The 15,932-nt window shown below is 40.3% G+C and overlaps 1 protein-coding gene across 1 annotated transcript in view; it reads left to right on the forward strand.

Annotated features, from left to right (window-relative positions):
• The window catches only part of LOC306755947 (para-nitrobenzyl esterase), a 31,832-nt gene that overhangs the window by 9,770 nt on the left and 6,130 nt on the right, over positions 1–15,932 (forward strand). Inside the window, exons 4-9 of the mRNA XM_079240537.1 lie at positions 645–752; positions 6,667–6,863; positions 8,226–8,425; positions 8,499–8,557; positions 10,421–10,588; positions 13,347–13,574. Of these exons, the coding sequence (XP_079096663.1) occupies positions 645–752; positions 6,667–6,863; positions 8,226–8,425; positions 8,499–8,557; positions 10,421–10,588; positions 13,347–13,574 (960 nt within the window). The remainder of the gene's footprint in view (positions 1–644; positions 753–6,666; positions 6,864–8,225; positions 8,426–8,498; positions 8,558–10,420; positions 10,589–13,346; positions 13,575–15,932) is intronic.

Below are 15,932 nucleotides of genomic sequence, written 5' to 3' on the forward strand. Positions count from 1 at the left end.
AAAAAAAACAGTTCAGGGTGTCATGCTGTTGTTGTGGGGGGTTAATGTGTTAAATTCAGCATAATTCTCTTTTTTTTTTTTTTACATTTGTTACTGAAATAAAATCCACCAGTTTGAATAAATAAACATTATTTATGAGTAAGTTAAAAGCACAGATGAGCAGGAAGAAGCAGAAGAGTTGATGAGAACAGCAGCGTCTACTGGACTTGGTGTGTTATAAGTTATTTACCTCAGAATGAGAACGTTTTATATTTATGGCGTTTTACGTCGTGATCCTGCTCCTGACGACTGTTAACGTGATGTGGAGCTCATTTCCATGGCTATGTTTGCGTCTTCAGGCTTCATGGTTCAGTTGCATAATCCAAACAAGCACGCCATGACCTTGATGTGAAGCGACCCGTTGAAGGAGCGAGCCATCACACGACGATGTGACGTCGTCGCCCTTCCTCCAGGAGCTGATTCTGAATACTCCTAATTCCCTGCCCCATTTCCCCGCTCCCTCAGCTCCCAATGAGTTAAATTTAGTTCAAGCTGTGGGCCGGTTTAGTTTCAGATGGAGGAAATGGGAACGCTGGAAATAAGGTCAAAGCAGGCTCTCTGTGTAATCGATTCCTTCCCAACTTGCCCATTGCCTCCTTCTACAGGGAACTATGGTTTCTTGGACCAGATTGCAGCTCTGAAGTGGGTCCAGAGAAACATCCAAATATTTGGAGGAGATCCTGGAAAAGTCACCATATTTGGACAAAGTTCAGGTAAGAAAAGTGTCACCAGGACATAATGAGATACATTTAACAAATATTCTGTCGGGAAATGGAGAAATGGTGGAAGATGTGGACCTGGAGAGGGTTCATCAGTCCATCTGACTGGTTGTTGCTCATTTTCAGTCTGGTTCTCGTGTCCTTTGGCGTTCCTCGGCCTATTTTCTGATTTATTTGTTCAAACTTTGTCCAGTTCAATCAAATTTTTAAAGGATTATGGCAAGTTTTCAGCTATCCTCAGGAATCACCTTGTTGCTGCTGAAAATCCTGCTTTTGTCGATCAAACCGTGGCATCAGTCAGGTTTTCGTCACACCAAGGCACCATTTCTGCTCTTGGTGACGTTTTCAGTGACAGATAGCAGCGTTTCAGTCCTTACACTACTGGATCTACTGGAACAGGGCTGTTCAGCTCCGTCCTACGAGGTCCGTAACCAGCAGGTTTTCCGTGTATTCCTGCTTCAACACACCTGAAACAAATTAACTGGATATAAAAGCAGGTTCTGCACAATGACTCAATATTTGAGTCAGATGTGTTGGAGCAGGGATACATGGGAAACCTGCTGATTAAGGACCTGGTAGGACGGAGCTGAATACCCCGTTACTAGAAGATCTTCCTAAACCAGTCTAAAAACTGGGTTGGACCTTCGGGCATCGCGATGAACTGGTTTGAGTCCTGTTTGAAGCAGGAATGTGAGTGAAGAGAGTAACGTGTGGCGTTCCAGCAGGGATCTACATGCTCGCAGCAACTAAATATGTTACCATGGTTACTAGGGGTGTGACCAAACGCTTTTTGATTCAATTCCGATTTTTTTGGGTGCTAATTTGATTTAAAATGCGATTCTCACAATTCTCCGATATTGCTGATTTTTGTAGATTAAAATAAAAAGAATGTTTAAAACTATTTTTTTGCTTGTTATTTTTCTTAATTTGAATCAGGAAAAAACAACCCAGCAACCAGACCATCATTCTGCTGCTATAATGCCCAAGAAGACAAGTAAAAAGATCAATAAAAATGACAAAAATTTTATAGTGCATTCGTTTTATTTATTTTTTTTAAAAAAAGAATTTTTTTTTAACAAAAAAATCCATTTTAAAATTGTGAAGAAAAAAAAATCCTGATTTCCGATTTTTCGATTCGATTTTCCCACCTCTGATGCTTACTAGGGCTGTGACTTAATGGTTTTGTCCCAATTTGATTCTGGTTATTTAGGGTGCCGATTCGATTTAAATGGCGATTCTCAGGATTCTTCAATGTTGCTGATTTTTGTAACTAAGAACAAAAAAAAAGTATGAAACTTTTATTTTGCTTGTTATTTTTCTTAATTTGAATCAGGAAAAAACAACCCAGTAGCCAGACCATCATTCTGCCCAAGAAGACAAGAAAAAGATCAATAAAAATTCCAAAAATTTTATGATAGATTTTTTATAGATTTATTTATTTGAAAAGAAAATCTAATTCTTTTTAAACAAACCAAAAAAAAAATACTATTTTAAAATTGTGAAGTAAAAAAATTCCACATTTTCGATTTTTTTTTTTCAATTCAATTTCCCGCGGCTAATAGTTTTGCTGATGAGACACAACTATCTCACCAGGAGACTACAGTCCGATCCAAACTCTGATCAGATGCATTGATCACGTTAAAGACTTAACATGTTGGAGCTCACTCATTCATCCACTAAGCCACTGTTTCTCAAACGGGGGTACGCGTACCCTGTGGGGGTACTTCAAACCATTCTAGGGGTACATGAAATGTTTTGAAAAAATTGTTTTTAAGTTTTCTTTAAAACATCATTAAACAAAATAATATAATATATAAATATTATATATACTTCATCCAATCTAAGTATATATTCATAAACTGAATAAACATTTAGATTTCCACCATTCCATTCCTCCCAAAATCCCACATTCCCGTGTGAATTTAACCCCTTCCGTTACGAGCCAAAGCACATTCGTCAGTCACTGTCGCCTTGACAACGCAAACAATGGAGTCCTGGTTGAAGCGTCGTAGAGATTTCTATTGTTTTGCACCGTTAAAAGTTTAATTAACCAAACACAAATGACAAAACACATGTTTTTTCTTAACTAAACATACTTTGCAGAGGTTAGGGGGTGAAAAAAATATTTTACAAGGGGTACTGTGTTGCAAAAGGTTGAAAAAACCACTGCACTAAGCCACCATGCAGCCTCAGTTCATCACGATCCAGTTAAAACAAATCAACACTGGTCCAGTTAACTGCTCCTCCACACCGATCTAAAGAAAATCCGTTTTTATCTCCTGTACTTTATTTCCACTGATGTTTGAACATGTTTGACTTCATTCTTCTTAGGGAAACGTGGGATCCCAGATCTTTTTACTTTTCAGGTCATTTCCATCAGCTGGTTTCAGCTTTTCTTCTCCACACGAATCATTTTCATCAGAGTTTGAATCTCAGCTAGAAAACCTTCAAAGTTTATCAAACGTTTTCGATGGACTGTGCTTTAATAATCGACGTGATGATAAACACTTTTGAGCAGCTTTTGCTGTGAGTTGATAAAAGGTGTTCACGCCTCACATCCACTGTGGACTAAATCTCCCGTTGGTGTATAAAAGAGGTTTTTGTGTGATGAAACATGGAGCACTTAGTCGTAATAAAACTAGAGGCGAGTTCAGAGAAAGGCTAAAAGCAGAAACTTAAACATGAATCATTTATTTCCTTTAATGCCTGCAGGGAATAAACGTGTTTGATTTAGCGAGGAGGAACTTTGAGCTGCTGTCGGGTGACTGGAGGTGGCTGCATTGTTACCTTCATGCCTCCATTTTAAATCTGAAGCTTCACAAAGCAGAAGCATTTTGTTTTATTTCTTTAGATAGATATTTCTTTATTTCAGACAAAATAACACAATTCAATTAACAGGTTAAAAAAGTAACAGTTATTATAGAGTCGGAAAAGGAGCAAGATGAAGCAAAACTTTGTTTATTCCTGTCCCCCTTTATAATTATAATCTTTTCTTCCTTGCAGTTGTAAAAATAAACCCTTAATTGTCAGTTTCTTTTCTTTTTTTACGGGCTGTGACGATATGTCCCGATTTGATTCTGATTTTTTGAGTGCCGATTCTATTTAAATTGCAAATCTCACAATTGTTCAGTATTGCGGATTTTTGTAAAGTTTGATTAAACTTTTAATTTTTGCTCGTCATTTTTCTAGATTTCAATGAGGAAAAAAACAACACGATAAGTCAGACCATTGTTCTGTTGCCATAATGCCTAAGTTAAAAGATCAATCAAAACAATAAAATTGACAAAAAAATTTAAAATGGATTATTTTTATTAGAGAAAAAAGTTGATTTATTTTTAACAAAAAAATCTATTTTAAAATTGTGAAGCAAAAGAAATCCTGATATTCGATTTTTTTACTTGATTTTTCCACCCCTAATAAAAATAGACATGTACACATCTGCATATATACATGTATACTTACCCACATACAGAGACAAAGCAACGACATATATTCCTCTATAGGGGGTCCTACACCTATCTGTATAGGTGTTTATATTTCTTCTTAAACCCTATTCATTTATTAATTTAGCAGAAGCTTTTCTTCAAATTTACATCTGGAACGGTCAAAATTAAGCGGTTGTCAAAGGGCTGCGAGTCCAGTCGGATATAGATGCTGCAATGTACAATAGTACCAGTAGTACCAGTAGAACTAGAGGCAGGGCTGGTTTTCTTTTGTTTTTGCTGCTTTCGCTTTGTTTAGTCACTAGAACACGATCTATTAACACAGTTTCGACTTAGGCGTAAGTGTATGCAGCTTTTTTCAGCGCTGAGTTGTGTCTTTCTAACGCGTTCTGACGAGTGGAGGAGCTGAGCAAGGAAAAGTAAGGGCTGTGGAAATGCTCCTTAAACAGTTGAGTCTTGCTATTAAAAGTACATCCAGAGTCTGTGGATGGGAAGGAGATTGGAAGATCATTCCACCACTGTGGAACAACACAGGAAGAGTCTGGCTGCAGATTTGTGGCTGAAACACTCAGTGTCTTTTACTGGCAGAATCAGAACAACGGAATTAATTCCAGTACAACCACAGAGCGCCTCGCCTCTTTATGAAGGATGAGGAAAAGATGACATGAGGAAGGATGGGTGGGTGGTAAAAAAAAAAAAAAAGGCATTTATACCTCTAAGGGTTGAAATGCAACAAAAAAAACACCTCGTATCGTGTCGAGAGGGAGTATAGTCCCAAAGTTCTTTAAAAACAACGTAACCGCTGACCTAAGTGCTGTAGAGTAAAAGTACCAGAAACATCTCAGTCAGCAGGAATTAAAATACAAATAGAGACGAAACTGAAAGATGTTTTCACACCTTCACTTATGATGCATCATTAACTTCAGGTGTTATTATAGTGAATGACATTAAGAAAGTTTAGTAGTGTGAAGTCCCTGATGTTACCAAGTCGAGCAGAATCCCTGTTAGAAAATAAAAACTAGACTTGACTGCATAAAAAACAATTGGACACCATGTTTTGTAAATTTAGCACCAAGTTGTAGCAAAGAACGAGAAGACGGAGAGGTTCAGTGATGGAGCCTTGTGGTACTCCCCAGGTAGAGCAGCAAGAGGTCCCGAACCAAACATCCAGCTTGCGGGAAAGTTGGTGGAAGTAATGTTGAAGAATCAGAGATGCATAAATACGTCTGCTGTGTCCTGCAACTTGACCAAGGAAAACATGAGGACACAAGTCAAAACTTTAACACTCTCAAAATGTAAAATAAATTTTGCATATTTACTGTTGATTACTGGGACTTTTCTATATATGTTTGTAGTACCGGAGATGTCCACCAGGGGGGTTGGAAGATACGTGCCAGATTGTGTACAACGCAACGTGCAAAGAGTTTTTACCAAGCGGCAACCTCCGGCAGTTAAAAGTGAAGCTTATGCGGAAGTGCATAAAACTGCAGTTTTGTGCATGTTTACAGCCTGGTTCAAAAATCTATTTTAGGTTTAATAGGTCAGGTTTACCTTCATGACAACTGTGGGGGGAGTGGATTGTTTTCTAACTCGCCCGTTTAAAAGTAATTTAATCTTAAATTTTGTCATATTTAGGAGCGTCTCCTTTTGATTGACAGGTACCCGATCTCCCGCTTCAAGTCAGAAGAACGTAGAACAACCGCGGTTTTTAGCCGGTTAGCAACGTGACTTAGCTTTAGCCCGCCTACCTCCGTTAGCTGGTTAGCTCCTGTTATCTCCGGGTTAGCTCGGTTAGCTCTTAGCTACAAAAAGCTCGGAGTTCGCTCGATGTCAATCATCCACCATGACACTCCCAGCCCCCCCCTCAGCTCCACCTCTTTGCCCATATTTGTATTTTCCGGGCGAGACGACACGCATGACGCTGCCAAGATGGTGATGGTAGGAACCGCCCACCGAGCTTCAATTCAGCTCTTCAGAAACCTACGGGTGACGTCACGGAGGCTCCGCCCATCTTTTTATATAAAGTCTATGGTTTTTTACCTTAAAAGAATGTGGTTTAAAAACTCAATTAATTATAATTTAATTTTTTATGTCAGTGAATTAGCTTAAAATTTTATTGGTTTTAATTTTTTTATTTTAAATTTAAGGGTTAATTTAATTGAAAACTTTTATCATTTTAAACACATTTTTACTGTTGTAAAACCTAATTATTCCTCATTTTTTTATAAATACGTCTCGCTTGAGCATTTTTAATGTTCTTTTATGCAGCATTTTGTCGTCTTCACATCACATAAACACGATCGTGATGTTCTGATTGAATTCAGGGTTTTTGTTGTGAAATCACCTGAACCAAAACAGCAGGCCGCTTTGTACGGGAAAAGTTGTAGTCAGAAAGGTTGAAGGTCCAGAGAAAGCCAACCGAGTCGAACCTGCACCTTCACCTGCATTTGTTCTGTCTGGCAAAGGTGGGACTTCGGTGTGGACCCTGATGATGTCACCATTGGCTAAAGGCCTCTTCCACGCTGCCGTGGACCTGAGCGGCTCGTACGTCTACAACGCCACGCTGGAGCAAGCCGAGTCGGACAACCTGGTGTTTCTGAACCGGACGGGCTGTGCAGATCTGGCCTGCCTGCGACGTCTCTCCACGACTCAGATCCTGCAGGTGAGAAGCGAATGATGATGATGATAATGATGATGATTTTAGCAGCTCAGGAGCTGAAAATGAAGGTCTTATTTCTTTCAAAGACAGGTCAGTAATTAAAAGAAGTTCATAAGAAACTGTGCAGCAGTTATTCTTTTTAATCTTCTTTTTAATATTTGAGGATTTCATTAAAGATCTTCCTCCTCGGCTCGTCTTTACAGTCAGCAGGAACACGCTGAGAAGGTCTAAAATTGCTTTTGGTTTTGATGGATTGGAAATGTCACGTGTGTGTGTGTTGGAGGGCTAAACGCCTCCGATTTTACTGCCGAACGAACGAGTCCGGACGGCGGTCGTCGGGCTGCGGCCGTCGGGCTGCGCGTCGCCGTTAGTGGGTCATCAGAAAGGTTTCAAACTGCAGTTTGCTTCTTGCTTCAGCCGTTTCTCATTTCCAGCTATAATTTTGCTCATTTTGAGCAGCTGAAGGACGTTTTTCTCCATCCTGCTTTCTTGAACTGCTGCCCTTTTTCTGCACCAGCCTGCTAATTCGTTTGACTCGGGACGGACTCGTCTGAAGGTCTCAGAGGACCAGGACTGAGGAACACTAGCTGTGTTTCCATTTCTCCCCAAAACTGAAATATCGCAATGAAAAAGAGGGAAAGGAAACAGCAACATTTAAAAACCTATCTACTCTTTTTAAACGTGTTCATATAGAAATATATCTCACGTCGCTGGATGTGATGTAGGGGGTCACGTGACCAGTTTATTTCCAGACGCAGGAGGAGACAGAAGCTCATTCACAAACGATTAAAGAGAAAAATAAAACCTCCATCTTTAACAGCAAACAGCGAAATGCAGAGTTTTATCAGGAATGTGGGAGAAGGGCTTCGGAAAGCCGTGGAGAATCCTCCTGAAACATCGCTACCTGGCCTGACCTGCAGACAGATCAGACAAAAACTCAGATAATATGGAGATTCTCCAACCGCAGCTCAGTGACGTTAAAGTTTAATAACTAGAAGCTCAGTTTGGAATAAAACTGGATAATCAGACCCGATGCAGCTGCAGTTCGCAGCGCGACCTCGTCAGCAGGGCTGGACGGGCGTTTCCCATCAGGAAGCACCACCAGAGCCAAATGCAGGGTCCCCACAAGCCACTGGGGCCCTGCAGCAGCCTCAGCTGAGCAGGATTAAAAGGATTAGTCTAAAAGCAGATAAAATAATAAAAAGCAGACACACAAAGGATCCGCGTGAGACCAACAACCGCGACGCTCGCAGCATCGCACCGTTGAGGCTCTAATTTGACCTGCTTGCAGCTGATTGGAGCAGGAGACGCTGCAGGTTAAACAGGTTAACTACCAGCTTTAACCGGGTCATGGTGGTGTCCCAGGCCGTCCCCTGGCTGGAGTACCCGTCCTGGGCAGCGGAAGACGCTACAGACCTCCCCGTCAAAGGCCACGTCGGCGGCGCCGTTGCGGTGGTGGACGGTTACGTCCTCCAAGCGCCACCTTTCCAGTTATGGGAGAAGAAGCGAGGCTTTAATGACGTCCCTTTCCTGGTCGGGACGACGGAGCAGGAGGCTGACTTCAGGTGAGACCTCAGCTGCTCCGCGCTCGTCGCTGCAGCTGTTCCGAGCTCAAACTGTGTTTTCATTCCTCCGCAGTCCTCCGGCTGAAAACATCTCCATGTGGACATGGGAGGACTATCGCTGGTTTGTTACAGGTAAAAGCTGCTGTGTGATGTTTTCTGTGCAACCTTCTCCATTGTTTAATGAAACATAAAGATGCAGCTTTCTGCTTCCAAGAGGAGCCTGGACGTCCTCCGTCCGCTGCAGGTTACACAAATCTCTCCTGGTGAACGTCACGTTCAGGTAAACTCCAGGAACGTCCTGCGTCGTGGTACGCGGCGACACACTCCGAGTCCAGGAGCTTCAGGCGGGGAGGGTTTCTCCGCTTTCTGCAGAAGAAGCTGCTGAATGTATGGAATCAGATTTGTTTCAGAATCTCCAAGCAAAACTTTTTAAAACTCAAGTAAAATAAATGATCTCAAAATCAAAAATTATCAATCATCGTAAAAACTATTAAGCTTTTATTTGGTTAAATTGAGTAGTTTTGTTTGTGGTTTCCTCTTCCTCTTTCTCTCTTCTATTTTAGTTGCGCTTCACAGTCTTTGGTTTTGATTCTTGACAGTTTGGTTTCATTTCTGACACAAACCTTTCATGGGCGGGCTCTTTTCAGGGGGGTATTCCGATTGGCTGGTGAGTTTTTGAGTGACACAGCTGTAGCCGGGATGTTGTTTAAACCCTTTTATATATGTATGACAAGTTCAGCTTTGAGTTATGTTTACACCCATGTCTGTTTTATCACTAAGTGTGCGGTTTGCATCAGTTTCTAGATACAAGTCTAGAGTATACTTTTACGAGGAAGTGTTTTAACTACTGTGTGCTGAAAAGTGAAAGTGGCTGAGTTCATGAGGATTCAGAAGTAAACAGTTAACTCATCTTTTAATGGTTTTAAGGATGTTTACATTGTTAATGTTAAGCAGCACAGATGAATGCTGATGATTAAAGAAAATGACCATTAAACAACAATTCCACAGTTTCAAATTCTGATTCCGAAAATCAGAAGTAGTTTTAATTTTCAATCCTTAAACTTCCTGAGAAAGTGTTTGTGCATCTCATTGGGCTACAGCCGTGTCACTCCAAAACTCACCAGCCAATCAGAATGCGCCCCTGAAAAGAGCCCGCCCATGAAAGGTTTGTGTCAGAAATTAAACCAAAGAATCAAGAATCAAAACCAAAAACTGTGAAGCGCAACCAAAATAGCGAGAAGAGAGAAAGAGGAAATTACAAACAAAACTACTCAATTTAACCAAATAAAAGCCTCATAGTTTTCATGATGATTGATCATTTTTGATTTTGAGATCATTTATTTTACTTAAGTTTGGTTTTAATTGTTGTTTTTTTGCTTGAGTTTTAAAAAGTTTTGCTTGGAGATTCTGAAACCAATCTGATTCCATACTGAATGTTTCATGCGAACTTTGCTGCAGACTATTGGGGGATGAAACAGTGTTTTCCTCTTAGAACAAATGGAAGCACATTAAATGTAAGTCATCAGGTGGGGGGCGTGTCAGCGGTGTGAGGCAGACATCCTACATGCAGTCCTCTGTTCCTCTGCTTTTATCTAAGACATTAATAAGTCATTGTTACCTGTAAACTGGGCAGGAGCGAGCAGTTTAAGGTGTTTGTGGACGTGTTTACGTGGATTTCTACGTGGAAACTTTTGCTGCTTCCGTTTCCTGACTGTATAATGATGAATAAATGCAGCAAAAACCATCAACAGTTTGGTTTTAAGTTCTTCCAGGAGCTCCCTAAAACCATTTAAAGATTTATTCTCTGTTACTGTGGTTGTAAATCTGAAGAGACAACTTGTGAAATTTGACGTTTTTATTGATTAGTTGATCATCTCAGTGATATTTAATACGGATTACTTTAAGTCTTTGCTATATTCACTGTAACTAATCTGCCGTCATGTCTCCATGTCCTCACTGGACATCACCAGTTCCGTCTGTGTCTCGTCTCCTCAGATAAACTTCAGACCTTCAGTCAGGATCTCCCCAAAGCAGCTCTGGACCTGTACCCGCCCTCGGACCGCTGTCCCACCACAGACCGCTGTCCGGAGAGGGCTTACACCAGCATGGTGTCTGACATCAGGGTCACCTGTCCCAACAACGACCTGGCCCGGAGAGCTGCAGGTAAACTCCCATCCGCCCATAACGACGTCCGACTGATGGAAAGCACAGATCCTGCGGGCGCCACGGGGTTTTCTCCAGACAGGAAACCTGCTGTAGACCTCCGCCGGCCGGAGAGGAGGTCGTCTTTATCCGTCCGTTTCAACAGATCAGCATGTTTACACCGAAGCAGAAGGGGTCTGAAGGCACAGCAGGAGGGTAAAATAACTACGGTGAAGGTTTGTCAGTGAACTGACTCAGGAAGGAAGACGCTCTAGTTCTGCTCTGCGTGTCAAACATCCAGAAACGGTTTGGTGACGCGGCTTCATGCCTGCAGATTGATGCCATCAGGTTGTTCTGCTGCAGCAGATCTGCAGCCAGTCTGCAGATTTCGCCTCTGGCTCGTTTAGCCGGACATGTAGCTGTTGACAGACTGCAGGGTATCTGCATGTTTCTTTATTCATTTGTTTATTAATGTGTGTTGGTGGGCTTGCTCCTTATTGCTGCATCGCAGTCTGTTTCGCTGCGAGATGATCCTCGTGTTGTCAGCTGAAGGGATTAACTGGAGATGTTTCATTTAAAACAAATCTGGAAATGATGTACTTCATCTTCCAGGTACAAGTAGAGGAAGCTGGATGTACATACCTGCTGTGTACCTGCACACTCAAAAATAGAGGTACCAGCTTGTACCTAAAAAGGTACAAATGCTTGTCGCTGGGGGTGTACTCTTTTGAGAAACATTTCTGTACCCTTCAGTTCTGGTCTATTTTTGTACCTTATCAAGTTCAACTTCACCTTATCAAGTCATGTTTTTTATGTTTTCCACAGCATTAGACCTGGTCCATGCAACTTAGCAATATTATCTTTAATCTAGAAATAATCTTCAAAAACTCAAAATACTGACCAGACATACACTTAGTTTGCAGCATCTGACCTTCATTGTCTGGTGTAGTAAATGACTGTTAAGTAGTACTACTGTCATCACTCAACTCTGCTCTAGTTTGTAACATTACAGCCATTAACATCACATTTTTCAGTGCTGCAGGTACCCTTATGGTCGAAATGGTACAAATTTGTACTTTATGTCACTTTGAACCCTTTTTCGTACTCTGAAGGTGTTTCTGGTCTCTTAAACACCAGTATTGTACTTTTGAGAGAACATTTCTGTAAAATGTACCTATAGGTACAGAAATGTCCCTATCTTGTACCTCTATTTTTGAGAGTGTGTAGTTTTACATGTGATGTCCTGCTGGGAAAACTTCTGACATTAAAATGCGACTTTCAGGATGCGGAGAATCCGATCCGGAGCGACTGGAAGACTTCCAGGATTTCTGTGATGTTGCTTTTCAATTATCGTTTTTTTTTCCCCTCTGGAGACTGTGAAAGCGTTGTCATGGAAACGCGGATGCTTATGAAGCATCACGTCAGATTTATATTTACAGTTGTGTTCATATGTCTTCATCCCCTTTCATTAAAGAAAAGGCTGAATTTACAACAGTCACTCAAATAACTGGAGACTTAAAAAAGGAACAATAACTAAAAATGTGCAGAAATATAATTTAGTAATATAAGACACTGTTTTTTCATTTAATTGAGTTGAAGAAAGAAAGAAACAAACAAACAAACAAATGTGTCCTGGACAAATTAGAGCAGTTTTCTGTTGAACAGTGGGACAAAATATCTGTCAACAGGTGCAGAAGTCTGACTGAGAGGAACAGAAAACACCTGACTGGAGCGGAAACATTAAAGGATTGTTCAACTAAATATTACTTTATGACTCATGTAATATGTAATAAATTATCTTATTTGTTTGCTTTTTAAATAAAATATTTCTATTGAACCAGAATTAGAAAATAATGTCATGATTTTCATAAATTTTTATTTATTATTACTTTAGTTCATTTCAGCTTATTTTACAGGCAGCTGTTTTTTTCCTTTTTTTAATGAAAGGGGATGAATAAATATGAGTAAATATGAGCACGACTGTACCTACTGCTGAACTGATTTAGTGAAAAGTGATCTGGAGCGTCTCTGGATGAGTCCTGCGCTTTGGATCAGATGTGAGACCGGTACACGTATCCTGCAGCCCTCGTTTGTCTCACGGAGGGCAGCCAAAAGGAAAAACCAGCTGAAAAAATGATTAGTTTAACTTTTAAACCCTTAAAGCTCTGCCAGACCTTCAGCCTCTCCAACTGCTATCGCTTGTATCCTCAGCTACGTCTCTGGAACGGCCGTGTGGAACTCTGTGATGGATGTCAGATCCGTCAAATGATACAACGTTGGTTTTCCAGCGTTTCTATCCGTCCAGGAGGTTTACAATCCACACACAACATGTAGTGTTTATTCAGAGGATCTAGATGGTAAATCCACCATTATTTATCACATCTTCATCGTTAAAAAAAGATCAATATCACTACTATGTTGCTAAGAGACCTGGGAAATGATATTCCTGTCAGACTTTCCACCAATCAGAGAGCTTAAACTGACGGTAATGTCCGATCAGGAGCAGGAAAAGAGTGATCAGAAAGGAGGAAACTTGGCTGGAAGATGTTTGTGATGCAGCTGAGGTGCCTCTAGGGGCATAAATCACTGTAAATGAGGAAAAGTGTGGAAATAGTTTCTGTTGTGTGTTTAAACTTTGATGCACTTTTGACATTTTTAGAAATGTTTAGCTTCTACAGTTTTATTTTTTAAGGTAGGTGGTCCAAAAGTGAGTTAATACCTTTACTGGTTAACTAGTTGTGTGATTAGTATCAGACTAAAAGCCTCTGTCCTCCGTCAGCCGCCCTCAGCAGTCCTGTGTATCGCTACGTGGTGACGCATACGCCGTCCGGACCGGTCAACACATCCAGCGACCTGCTGCCGTTCCCCAGCCGTTTCTCCTTCCACTGCCTGGACGTCGTGGCTTTCTTCGGAGGACTGGAGCTCTTCCTGGGAAAACCTCTGTCAGAGCAGGACCGGAGCTTCCAGGAACTCATCACGCACAACCTGGTCAGCTTCGCCAAAACAGGTGAACAACTTTCCTCTCAGACTTAAAAACATAGACGTTGCTCGTCAACGCCGAGTGAAAATCTGCGATGAATCCAATCTTAATGGATGGTGGGTTTTTTGTCCAAACCTAAAACCAAACTTTAAAGATGCTCTGTAAGTAAAACCCACAGACTGTATATAAAAAGATGGGCGGAGCCTCTGTAACGTCACTCATGTGTGTCGTCTCGCCCGGAAAATACAAATATGGGCAAAGAGGCGGAGCTGAGAGGGGGGCTGTGAGCGTCATGGTGGATGATTGACATCAAGCGAACTCCGAGCTTTCTGTAGCTAAGAGCTAACCGAGCTAACCCGGAGATAACAGGAGCTAACTAGCTAACGGAGGTAAGTGGTGTAAGCTAAGTTAACCATCTAAAAACCAACGTTGTTCTACGTTCTTCTGACTTGAAGCCAGAGATTGCGTACCTGTCAAAAGGAAACGCTCCTAAATATGCCGAATTACGAGATTAAATTTTTTTTTTTTTTTTTTTAATACTTACTTTTTATTGAAGCATTTTTTACATAAACAATAACAGTTACAGTCGGTAATAAAATAAATGTCATAATACAAATATTACAAAAAAATTGGGGAACAATATCCTTTTTTTTGTGTGTGTGTGTGTGTGTGTGTGTGTGTGTGTGTGTGTGTGTGTGTGTGTGTGTGTGTTTACTTGGTTTGTTTTTCCCCCTATTCACTTTGAATTTGATTTGTCCATTTGCCCCATCTTGAGAAATAGAGTCCAGGTTGTAGTCTCACCATAAATGTTAGTCTTTCCAGGTTATGAGTTTCTTCAACTAGGTCCAACCAGTCCTTGATACATGGTGGGTCCACTTGAAGCCATTTTCGTGTGATTGTTTTTTTTGCGATGGCAAGAAGAATTTTTAATAGATATTTATCATTTTCAACTAAGTCTATGGGGAGATCTCCAAGGTAAAGTGTCATGAAAGTTTGGGGAATTTTAAAACCTAATATCTGGTCTATTTTGCTTCCAACCTGTAACCAAAAGGATCTTATTTTTACACACGACCAAAAAATATGTGTGTGTGATGTGCTCCGTGCACACCACAGCCCCTCCAACATGAAGAGCTGCCGGTGTTTAGGCTTTCTTGCTGTTTAGGAGTTATGAAATAACGTACTAAATTTTTCCAACTGAATTCTCGCCAAATGGCTGAGCAGGAAGTAGAGCATGCATTCTCACACATATTGTCCCATTGTTCTGTTGATATATCCATATTTCTTTCTTTCTCCCATCTTTTCTTAATATAATCTGTTGAATTCCCTCTGCTGTTTTGAATAGTTTTATATAGCTTAGAAATAATTGACTTACAACCCTTATTGTACGCTTGTGAGATCAGAATAACTAATTTATTAGGCTCTGGGGTCCTAACCTTTAGGATCTTTGAGGATATATATTGCTTTAACTGTAAATATCTAAAGTAATCATTTTGTTCTAAGTTATATTTCCTCTGACATGACTGGAAGCTTGGTAACGAGTCTTTTTCCAGAAATTTGCAATAAGCTGTCATACCATTCTGTATCCAATATTTAAATACTGAATCAATTTGATTTGGCTTAAAATCTGAATCAAATGCTACCCATCTAAGAATTGTAATCTGATTAACTATTTTAAGTTCTTTCAAAACTTGAAACCATAGTGATAAAGTGAAAAATGCAATTGGAGTAATGTCTTTTTGAATTCTAGTCACAAGTTTTCTATCTCCTATTAAAGTTTGGATTGGGACGTTTCCGCAACAAATTTCCATTTCCTTCCACCTTGTCCCACATGTGTTATCACACCACTGGGTTATAGCTTTGAGTTGGGCTGCTAAATAGTAGTCACGGAGATTGGGTAAGGATAGACCCCCTTTTCTTTATTGATTAACAATGTTTTGTATTTGATGCGGGGTTTTTTCCCTCTCCAAATAAATCTGGAAATTTGTTTATCCCACTCCTGAAATTGGGATGTTGGGATTTTAACAGGAAGTGACATGAACAAGTAAAGTAATCTGGGCAGTATAGACATCTTTATAATTTCAATTCTTGAATTAAAGTTAAGTATATTAGTTTTCCACTTAGTAAGATTTTGCTGAATATTTTTGTTCACTGGTTCATAATTTTTTTTGTATAGATCATTAGCAAAATATGTCCGCCACACACCTAAATATTTTATTGCTTTCTGGGACCAATTGGAGGGTAATTTCTCTCTAAATTCTTCAGATGGATTAAAGTTAAAGCCCATAACTTGTGTTTTGCCTAGGTTTAAACTGTAGCCTGAAAAAGAGCCAAATATTTCAAGTAACCCTAAAAGTGCTGGTATGGATTGATCTGGGTTGATGATAT

The sequence above is a fragment of the Telmatherina bonti genome (genome assembly GCF_933228915.1).
Source record: "Telmatherina bonti genome assembly, chromosome: 1".
In the NCBI taxonomy this organism is placed as follows: domain Eukaryota; kingdom Metazoa; phylum Chordata; class Actinopteri; order Atheriniformes; family Telmatherinidae; genus Telmatherina; species Telmatherina bonti.